Raw genomic sequence first — 12,239 nt, forward strand, 5'->3', positions numbered from 1 at the left:
TCTCATGGTCTCCTCTGTGGCTTCTGTGTTCTGTCAGTTGATGGACTACTATATATATATATGGCCTTTTCCCGCCTGTGCGACCCGCCGGTGGGTCGTTTAACGATGCAGATGGTCGTTAGAGAACAAAGAATGCTTGTTACAATGCTAAATGAAGAAATAAGATGGGCTTGAACAAATAATAACAGGTAAAACCTTAACAGCACAGGGTAAGGTGACTAGATTATATAATAGTAAATATAACACATCATTACAGGAATAATATGGAACAACATGGAAGCATGTTATTTATAAAACAAAAAATAGAAAAATACGACACGGTCGTAACAGTATGCAAATCACCAGTACAAACCAGCGCCCATGCAAGCACCTTGGGCGTGGCTGTGGTCACGGGCCTGACAAAAGATATAGCCAGTTTAACGGTATAGATCAACTGCAGTGGGGCGGAGGAGGTGCAGCAACTGTGTGCCATAGCAGACACTGGTGCACAGGTGTGTTTGGCCGGGCTACAACACGTCCGTGCTCTCGGGACTAGACCTACACCACCTGGACGAAGCCCACATCGCAGAGAACCACATTGCCGGAGGGGACGTGAACATAGGCGGGAGCAAGGAGTGTCAAGTCACCGTTGGACATGCCACAACCAGGATGCGCCTGTATTTTGCGGAAGGTGTCCAGTCTCTGTTGCCTCTAAGGTAGAAGGCAGTCACACAGCTGCTACCAGCTCCATCTCGCTTAGTAAGCTATTCTGAATTGTAAACAGTTTCTTCACTTAACATGTGGCCGGCGCGCACAATTGTGCGTGGCGATAACACTCCCCCTGTCGGGCTTCGCACGAATTTACGGCCTACCATTAGATTTACTCTCCGACCCCTTCCAACAGGCAGAGTCTCGTCGCTGGGCGTATTAACACTGAGTCCTTTGTCTTCACTTTAACACTTCTCAGTGGCTCAGAGAAGGGAGTTGAACTGGCGATTGCCAGCTACTTAATTGATGCCTCTGCGTCCAAGGTGTGAGGGAATATTAGGTTTATATAATTACATCACCCATTGTAACTTTCCTATGAGCCGTGAGTAGTCATCAAGTGGACATGTGACAGTGTATTCCCACTGTTCCCTCACACCTTGACCTCAGAGTCATCAATTAAGTTGCCGGCAATCGCCAGTTCAACTCCCGTCTCTGAGCCACTGAGAAGTGTGCTCAAAGAAGCGAGATATATCCAAGCTTCATCCAATATTAACGCTCACAGCTCATAGCGTTAATTACGGTGATTTACCAGTTAATTTGCAATAGTTTATTTTCCTAATAAATGGAGAAAAGACCATTTGGGTTTCAAAACTTAACCCATAAACATTTATGAATGTTGCTTCCAGTTCACCTCTAATTAGTGCTACCACAGGTAACCGGAAATTGCAACAAAAGCAAAACCCTGTGACTCGCCATGTAAGAGAGCCACCCCATGACTCAACATGTAAGAGCACCACCCAGTGACTCGCCCTGTTAGAGATCAACTTTGTGACTCACCATTTTAGATCACGACCTTGTGAATCACCATGTTAGAGCATAACCCTGTGACTCACCATGTTAGACACTACCCTGTGACTCACCATGTTAGAGAACGACCTTGTGACTTACCATGCTAGAGCAACACTCAGTGACTCATTATGTTAGAGCACCACATTGTAACTCTCCATGTTAGAGCACCACCCTATGACTCACCATTTTAGAGTACTACTCCATTACTCACCAATCACCATCTTAGAGCACCGCCATGTGATTCACCATGTTGGAGCACCACCTTGTGACTCAAAGTTAGAACATCACTTTGTGACTCACCATATTAGAGCACCACAATGTCACTCACCATGTTTTAGAGCCATCTTGTGAATTACCATCTTAAATTTTTACCCTGTGACTCACCCAGTGCCGGATTAACCAAGGGGCACTTGAGGCACTGGCCTCAGGACCCCCGACTCTAAGGGGCCCCCAAATCCAAATATTCTCGAAGTTGAAGCATATAAAACATGAACTTCGTTCAACGATGTCCTAGCAACGTCTCAATTTTCTGTCTCTTATGAATATTGAATGTGTTATTTTGCAGAAGCTTAATATTGATGAAATCATTGATAAATTTTGGTATATTTTGTTCTTGCTATATATATATATATATATATATATATATATATATATATATATATATATATATATATATATATATATATATATATATATATATATATATATATATATATACCTTGAGGGTGGGGGGCCTCAAGTTGATCTGTGCCTCAAGCCCCTATTAAGCTTAATCCGGCCCTGGACTCACCATTTTACAGTACCATCCCATTACTCACCATGATAGAGCACCACTCTGTGACTCGCCATGTTAAAACCTCACCTTCTGACTCGCCATGTTAGAGTACCACCCTATGACTCACCATTATAGAGTATCACCTAGTGACTCACAATGTTAGAGTACCACCCTGTGACTCACCATACTAAAGTACCACCCTGTGACTCACCATACTAAAGTACCACCCTGTGACTCACCACTATTAAGTATCACCTTGTGACTCACAATGTTACAGTACTGTCGGGGTTCACTGCGCCATGTAGGGGTTCTGGGTACTCAGTTCTAACTACAGGAGAGAACACAAACACCTGTAGAGTTCTGTAGGTTCTATTTGATGGAAGTACAGAGGTGCGCAATCCCATCGCCGGTAGTCCCTACACTCTATATGGGTCAACTGACCTCTCTCTGACCTCTCAGGCGACGTGTGGCAAGTGGTACATTAGCAGCTTCCAGATGTCGCCAGGCACATTATCTAAGCGTGTGGTGACATGAAAAAGGGGCATTGCCACACGCTACTGACTAGATAAGTAATGTATATAAATGGAGTACATTCATAGTATACATACAACATACATAATATACATACAAGTACCACCTTATGACTCGCCATGTTAGAGCACCACCCTGTGACTAAACATGTTAGAGTAATATCCTGTGTCTCATCATTTTAGAGCATCACCTTCTGACTCACCATGTTAGAGTACCAGCCTGTGACTCCCCATTGTAGAGCACCACCCTGTGACTCACCATCTTAGAGCACCACCCAGTGAGAAACCATATGAGACAACCACCCTGTGACTCATCATTTTAGAGTACCACCCAGTGACTCACCATGTTAGAGTAGCACCCTGTAACTCACCATGTTAGAACACCATCCTGTTACTCATCATGGTAGAGCACCACCTTGTGACTTACCATGTTAGAGCACCACCCTGTAATTAACCATGTTAGAGTACCACCCTGTGACTCACCATGTTAGAGCACCACCCTGTGACTCACCATGTTAGAGCACCACCCTGTAACTCACCATGTTAGAGCACCATCGTGTTACTCACCATGTTAGAGCACCACCCTCTAATTAACCATGTTAGAGTACCACCCTGTGACTCACCATGTTAGAGCATCACCCTGTAATTAACCATGTTAGAGTACAACCCTGTGACTCACCATGTTAGAGTACCACCCTGTGACTCACCATGTTAGAGCATCACCCTGTAATTAACCATGTTAGAGTACCACCCTGTGACTCACCATGTTAGAGCACCACCCTGTGACTCACCATGTTAGAGCACCACCCTGTAACTCACCATGTTAGAGCACCATCCTGTTACTCACCATGTTAGAGCACCACCCTGTGACTCACCATGTTAGAGCACCATCCTGTAACTCACCATGTTAGAGCACCATCCTGTAACTCACCATGTTAGAGCACCATCCTGTTACTCACCATGTTAGAGCACCACCCTGTGACTCACCATGTTAGAGCACCATCCTGTATCTCACCATGTTAGAGTACCACCCTGTGACTCACCATGTTAAAGCACCACCCAGTAATTCACCATGTTAAAGCACAACCTCTTGACTCACTATATAAGAGACAACCTTTTGACTCACTATGTTAGAGCACCACCCTGTGACTCACTGTGTTAGAGTAACCATCTTGTGACTCACCATGTTAGAGCACCACCTTGTGACTCGCCATGTTAGAGCACCACCTTGTGACTCACTATATAAGAGACAACCTTTTGACTCACTATGTTAGACCACCACCCTGTGACTCACTGTGTTAGAGTAACCATCTTGTGACTCACCATGTTAGAGCACCACCTTGTGACTCGCCATGTTAGAGCACCACCTTGACTGACTCACTGTGTTAGAGTAACCATCTTGTGACTCACCATGTTAGAGCACCACCTTGTGACTCGCCATGTTAGAGCACCACCTTGTGACTCACTATATAAGAGACAACCTTTTGACTCACTATGTTAGACCACCACCCTGTGACTCACTGTGTTAGAGTAACCATCTTGTGACTCACTATGTTAGAGCACCACCTTGTAACTCACTATATAAGAGACAACGTTTTGACTCACCATGTTAGAGCACCACCTTGTGACTCACTATGTTAGGGTAACCATCTTGTGACTCAACATTTTGGAGCACCACTTTTTGACTCACCAAATTAGAGCACCACCGTGTGACTCACTATGTTAGAGTACAAGCCCCTGACTCACCATGTATTGCTCCACTGTGTGACTCACCATGTTAGAGTACCACCCTGTGACTCACCATGTTGAGCACCACCCTGTGACTCAGCATGTTAGAGCTCACCCTGTGACTCACCATGCTAGAGCACCACCCTGTAATTAACCATGTTAGAGCGCCACTCTGTGACTCACTATGTTAGAGTACCACCCTGTGGCTCACCATGTTAGAGCACCACCCTGTGACTCACCATGTTAGAGCACCTCCCTGTAATTAACCATGTTAGAGCACCACCCTGTGACTCACCATGTTAGAGCACCACCCTGTGACTCACTATGTGAGATTACCACCCTGTGACTCTCCATGTTAGAGCACCACCCTGTAATTAACCATGTTAGAACACCACCCTGTGACTCACCATGTTAGAGCACCACCCTGTGACTCACTATGTTAGAGCACCACCCTGTGACTCACCATGTTAGAGCACCACCCTGTGACTCACTATGTTAGAGCACCATCCTGTGACTCACTATGTTAGAGCACCACCCTGTGACTCACTATGTTAGAGCACCACCCTGTAATTAACCATGTTAGACACCATCCTGTGACTCACCATGTTAAAAGCACCACCCTGTGACTCACTATGTTAGAGCACCACCCTGTACTCATGTTGAGCACCAACCATGTTAGAGCACCATCCTGTGACTCACCATGTTAGAGCACCACCCTGTGACTCACTATGTTAGATTACCACCCTGTGACTCACCATGTTAGAGCACCACCCTGTGACTCACTATGTTAGAGCACCACCCTGTAATTAACCATGTTAGAGCACCATCCTGTGACTCACCATGTTAGAGCACCACCCTGTGACTCACTATGTTAGAGCACCACCCTGTGACTCACTATGTTAGAGCACCACCCTGTGACTCACTATGTTAGAGCACCACCCTGTAATTAACCATGTTAGAGCACCATCCTGTGACTCACCATGTTGGAGCACCACCCTGTAATTAACCATGTTAGAGTACCACCCTGTGACTCACCATGTTAGAGCATCACCCTGTGACTCAATATGTTAGAGCACCACCATTTGACTCACTATTTAAGAGCACTACCCTGTGACTCACTCTGCTAGAGCATCACCTTGCGACTCACCGTGTTCGTGTACCACCCTGTGAATCACAATGCTAGCGTATCACCCTGTGACTTACCATGTTAGAGTAACACCCGTTGATTCAACATGTTAGATCATAACTTTGTGTATCACCATGTTAAAGCATCACCTTGTGACTCACTATGTTAGAGCACCACTCTGTGACTCGCCATGTTAGGGCACCACCCTGTGACTCACCATTTTAGAGCACCACCCTGTGACTCGCCATTTTAGAGTACCACTTTGTGACTCACCATGTTCGAGTACCACTTTTTAACTCATCATGGTAAAGGACCGTAAATGGAGGTAATAAATCCATGCAGCCAGTTGTTGGCCAACTCTTTATTAATTTTGATAAAAAATGATATTATGTACAGATCAAAGTTAGTTTTACAGAATATACATGATGCCAGCTTAAACGAGGCAGAGAGCCTACAGTATAGGAGCACCATTGAACACATGCTCAGTTTCCCAACAATATTACATCCCTCACTCTTAAAGCAACAGGCTTGCATCCTTATTGTTGTTTGGGTTAGATTATGAATTATTAATAATCAAACTTCGTGAATCTATAACTGCAGAAAATTCCTACTTTTGTATCAAATATAAATCGTCTATGATATCTATGTTGAATTGGAAAAGTGAAAGGCAACTTTATAACAGTAAGTTTGGTTGAAGTATTGAGGTGGACTGAGCCAGTAAAGTACATCTTCAATGTTCATATTACCATTATCCTCAACCACAGTAACAACAATAAAATAACACAAAAACCATGAGGGTTTGGCAGTGATGAATGTTTAAACTTAAGTGTATCCACAAAATTTGTTGTATTCACACACTTCACTGTATACAAAGCATTGTGTAACTTCTTGATATGTTTACTTGGTTTACTGAGCTGTTTTATAAGCACATATTAAAGTATCACTTTGTTCGCTAGAACAAAAATAACATTTTCATTCAAATTAATGATGAACACACAGTGAGACGTGAAACAGAAAAGGAAACTTTATAACCTAAACTAAATATAAGTTTGAGAGACGGTTCAATATTTCCAAATTATATTAGTTTATATTTTATGGCAAGAGTAAAGCTGGCAATAAGACAAGTGTAGGAGGAGGGTACAGATAGTTCATTGACAGCAACAAACAACTGTGAGCTTAGGTCATGTGGCCTCAGGGTCTTGAAGTCGTGGGTGTTACCTCAAGTGCTGATGATCACGGCCCCTTTGTATTACCTTGGGATGCAGCTGCCTGGTACGCCAAGGCAGGGTTACAGTACTCACAGTGGCCTGGGGGACCCTGAGGCCCTGGAGCACCTCTGCCACCCTGGGGCCCATTGAGACCAGGGGATCCACGCTCACCTATCCTCCCGGGAAGACCCACTCCTGGGGGTCCAGGTGGTCCTGTAAAATAATAATAATAATAATAATATTAATAATAATAATGTTTGCTGCATTCTTAAATTCCTTTTCTTTAAATGACATGAAAAAATTGTGCTGTGTGCGTTTGTAACTAACATTTAGCATTTAACATTCAGCATTTACCTCGAGAAGGACAAGTTAATCAATGATTCCCAATATGGCTTCACACGTGGGCTTTCACGTCTGATAAATCTATTAACATTTTTTTCAAGGGATTTCTATTCAGTAGATGACGGGCATGATTATGATGTGGTATACCCATGAAAGACTAATTCGAAAAGTGGAGGCCCATGGAATTCGAGGAGATATTCTAAAAGGGATAAGGGCGTGGTTACAAGAAAGGAAACAGCGAGTAAACGTTAAAGGCACAAAATCCGATTAGGGTAATTTCAATAGTGGAGTACCCCGAGGACGCAGTACTTGGACCATTGCTATTTATTATATAAATAAACGACGTAGATATAGGCGTAGACAGCAACATAAGTAAATTTGATGACGACACTTTAATTTTATCCTCGTCGCCACTGATTGGCTCCTGAATATATCGGAACCTGCTCCAGTGTTGGTCAAGTCTGGCCTTGAATGAGTTCACACTCGGTGCCGTCGCAACACTCTCTGGCCGATTGCTCCAAGAGTTCACAATTCTCACTCCAAAAAAGTTTGCCCTCTCAGTTTTCTGGACTTATGGCTTCGTCAACCTTAAGTTGTGACCACTTGTTTGGCGGACGTCCGCCAGCTCCAGGTATGTACCATCGACCAATTAGTGCCCTTTGAGATGATTATGCACTGTGGTATAAGCTCGGCAGTTGCAGGCGTTCTAATCTCTCTCGGTAGCTGAGGTTCGGTAGAGCAGGCACTAGTCTGGTGCTCCCTCCTTTGGACAATTTCAATCAATTGACAGTCTAGCATACTCCAGACGGGGAAGCACCTCACTCTTGAAAATCGTAACGAGGGACGGACCTTCCAGATCTCTAAATGACCTTCTTATAAGACCTATTAGTTTCTTTCTCTGAGTCACCTTCTCACAATGGCCCAAGAATTTAAGTTCATTGTCGACATACACACCCAGGTCCTTTTCACATTCGGTCTCAATTAATACAGTTTCTTCGTCCTGTTCGGACATGTGATACACCTCCTTACTGTTGATGCGACCCAGGTGCATCCTCTTGCACTTCGTGGCATTGAATCTTAGCAGCCATTTCTTCGACCATTCTTGAAGCTCATAGAGATCTTTCTGTAGTTCTTCACAAGTCTGTTTGGTTCTTAATTTTCCTAAATAACTTAGCATCGTCCGCAAACTTTTGTATGGAGGAGTGTATAGCTTCTGGCATATCATTTATGAAACAAACAAACAACAACGGGCCCAATACACTGCCCTGTGGTACCCCGCTTGTTAAAGGTACACATGACGATTTCGTACCATTTATTACCACATACTGTTTGCGGTCATGCAGAAAGTTTCCAATCCACTCTGGGACATTTCCCCGAATCCCGTACCCTTCCAATTTAATTCTTAGCCTTTTATGGGTACGCTGTCGAAAGCCTTGGCAAAATCTAGGTATACATTACCGTTATTTCCGCCTTGTTCTAGAATGCGAGTCCAAACACCCAGGACCTTGAGTAATTGTGTCAAGTAGGATCGTCCCGGTATAAAACCGCGTTGGCTGTCCTTTACAAGGTTGTTTCGGAGTAGATGTTTCATCATGGCATCTCATATGATACTCTCTAACATTTTACAAATTATGCTGGTCAGGCTCACTGATCTATAATTATTCGTGGAGTGACTATCGCCCTTCTTGAATATAGGATTAACATAAACCATTTTCCAGTCATTGGTGACCTTTTGCTCATCCAGGCATTTGCAGAACAGGATCTTAACACAGTGTGGGTTAGCACTGTGTCAAACCATCTTTCCTCATATGGAGGAAGATTGTTCACATCCTCTCTTGTGAACACCGAGGAAAAGAATTTGTTCAACGCCTCCGCTTATCCTGGCCAGACTCTGCATAACTACCATCTTCAGGCCACAGGTCAGATATACCTACTCGCGTTTTTAATTTCGATTTTGCGTAGCGCTAAAAAGTCTTTGGGTTTGACTTGACCTCACTTGCAATTTGCCTCTGGAACTCGTTTTCAGCAGTTCTACACTCTGACTTTGCTTGGTTCCTGGATCTGGCATACACCCTCCTGTCCTGTTTATGAGTTTTCTTCTTAAATTTGCCGACCGCCGCATGGTTCATGTGTAGTGGTTTCTTTGTATTCCTGGCGCACTGGGTTTGGTCTTGGGTATATATTTATCGATCGAATGGCTAACTTTACTGGTTATGATATTCAGCATAGCGTCTGCGTTCTTATTCGTTAGTAAGTTAGGCCAGTGTATATTCCCCATCTCCCCCTCTCATCCCGTCGCAATTTCCTTTGTAATATTTGAACCTGGACCTGCTATTTTCATAAACCAAGTAACAGTTAAATCTGAAGGTCAACGTTACGTGGTGGCTGATGCCAACGGGGGCTAGGTGTTCCAGATTGGCCATCATATCCTTCTCGTTAGTTATGATGAGGTCCAGCGGTTTGGGTGATTGTTCCCCTTTGCAGTGTCGGATCTTGAACAAGTTGGAATAGAAAATTGTTTCTCTAGAGTTTCTACGAAAAGAGTGGCAGGATTATTTAGGTCGTTTGGCGTGGATTCATTTTTCCAGTCGATGTTGCCATAATTAAAGTCCCCCATGACAAGGAGGTGGCTTGGGTTTAGCACCGTTACACTGTCAATTAAGGCTCTTAAGTTCTTTGGTTTAATACGCTACAGTTTGGGGATCTGTAGATTCATTTTACACCACTTTGTTTCTTGGAAAACATCTCCCCGCACCCTCACTTTGCTGGCTCTAAGGGCTTGACTAGCATAGATAACCACACCCCTCTTGCAAGTTTTTTCGGAAAGGTTCGTAAATGAGTCATATCTATCTACAGTATATTAAACTCACATTCCTCCGGTTCGATTCTCCTGTTTTTGTACAACAGTTCTGCAACACCTACTATATCTTGGTTGATGTACTTCCAGTAGTGTTTCAAACTCCTTTCTCTTGTCAAGTAACGTGTCATTATTAGTGCATATGAGTTTTAAGCCGGAAATTGTCCTCGGCAATGTCTCTGGTCTTGGTATTAACTCCAGTCCCCCTCAAATCTCTGCAGTTGCCTCGTTTACTGTATCCCTTGTATTTTGTGGGGTGTGGTCAGAGATAACATTGTTTACATGGCACTCGCCTCCTCCTGGGTGGGAGGTAAAATAGGGCGTGTAGTTAAATCTGACGAAGACTCCGCAAAACTACAGGACGATCTAAAAAAAACAGCATGGTCTGAAAATGACAGTTGAAATTTAATGTAGACAAACGTAAAGTACTTAGTTGAGGAGATGTAGACAGAGAAACCAGATATAAGATGAACAACGTTGTTATAGAGAAATCCGACTGTGAGAAAGATTTAGGAGTAATGATAAGTAGGAATCTTAAACCAAGACAATCATGCGTATTTGCTCGAAACAAGGTAAACAAAGTATTTGGGCTCATGCAAAGGAATATTAGTTCCAAGACTAGCGAGGTTATCCTAAAACTATATATTGCGCTTGTGAGACCTCACTTGGATTACGTAGTTCAGTTCTGGTCACCGTACTACAGAATGGAGATAAAAACATCTAGAAAGCATTCAGAGGAGGAAACAAGATCAATCCCGGGCATTAGGAACCTTGAGTACAGAGACAGGCTAAAGCATCTAAAATTACACTGCCTCGAGAAACGTAGAGTGAAGGGCGATATGATCGAGATGTTTACATGGAAGTCAGGGTTAAACGTAGGTTATATATAACAAAGGCACTTAAACTATTCAATCATGAGCAAACTCGTAGAAATGGTTTTAAATTAGATAAATTTAGATTTTTGGTGCGAGATAGGTAAACACTAACTTGGAAAAGATTAGTGGATGAGTGGAACAAGTTACACGCTGGGTAGCTTTAAATATAGGTTGGACGGATATATGAGCAACAGCGGATGGATATAAACGGGGCTGCCTAGTATGTGCCAATAGGCCCGCTCCAGTTTCCTCCATTTTTATGTTCTTACGTTTTTATGTACACTCGCAGCTCAAAGATTTGGCTTAATTCTGAAAATAATATGAACATGGCGGTGCAATACTTATGTGTTACCATGCATATTCCCCTGCGTAATGGACAATGATATAAAAAGATAATTGTATAAGTAAGCTCAACTATTCTAGTACCGCGTTCTTGAAAGAGTATTTCCTTCGCAGGGAACAAAGTTAATCATGATCATTTACCTATAATTTGTTCTTTCCACTTAAATAGTATGGAAATTATCAACTTATTGCAAACATTAAAGATGAAGCGCACCGATCTGCCTACTGAACAAAATGATAATGATTACTTTTCTGTTTAGGTCTACTGTATATTACCATGAAACTTATTGCGAGCAGAAATTAAGGTAATACAATTTTCATTGCTTGATATTAAAAGATTCTTAGATATCTTAGCTCAGATATACAGGCTGCGTCATGTTTAAAAAACAATGGTGTTGTGATATTCCTCTTATTTCATCAGAGTTTCCTTTATATATCAATATAAATTTCAAAGATTTTAACGGGAAATCACGCATTTCACCCAAAACGACCATTGCGCTTTCCATATACAGTATGTTATAATTAATATGATGTACAATATGGGCTGCATTACAAGTGCATCTATTCTCAACTAACTGTTATAATAGTCAGCTAATACGAGATTATAATAATTATTTTGTCCATATATGGTCTGGATTATATATGACTTCATCAGTTCGATGGTGAAACGTACTTCAAGAAGCAGATGCAGACAAATAACAAGTACAAGTCAAGTCTAATGTCAATATTACAGTAAGTTCGCTATAGATGCAATTAAATACAACTAAACAGCGCTACAGATACAGTTAACTACAGTTAAACACTGCTACAGATACAGTTAACTACAGCTAGATATCGTTACAGATAAGTGAAGAAGTCCAAGACCAAAACCAAGACCATTAGCAATTTTAGCATTATGGATTACCGGAAGATTAGCCCTT

At 42.6% G+C, this 12,239-nt stretch overlaps 1 protein-coding gene across 1 annotated transcript in view; it reads right to left on the minus strand.

Moving 5' to 3' along the window:
* Nucleotides 1–6,041: 6,041 nt before the first annotated feature.
* The window catches only part of LOC121867234 (collagen alpha-1(IX) chain-like), a gene marked incomplete at its 5' end in the record, with an annotated part of 213,025 nt that continues 206,827 nt past the window's right edge, over nucleotides 6,042–12,239 (minus strand). Inside the window, one exon of the mRNA XM_042367086.1 lies at nucleotides 6,042–7,116. Coding sequence (XP_042223020.1) covers nucleotides 6,929–7,116 — 188 coding nt within the window. The remainder of the gene's footprint in view (nucleotides 7,117–12,239) is intronic.

Source organism: Homarus americanus, unplaced genomic scaffold (genome assembly GCF_018991925.1).
Source record: "Homarus americanus isolate GMGI-L3 unplaced genomic scaffold, GMGI_Hamer_2.0 scaffold6317, whole genome shotgun sequence".
NCBI lineage: Eukaryota > Metazoa > Arthropoda > Malacostraca > Decapoda > Nephropidae > Homarus > Homarus americanus.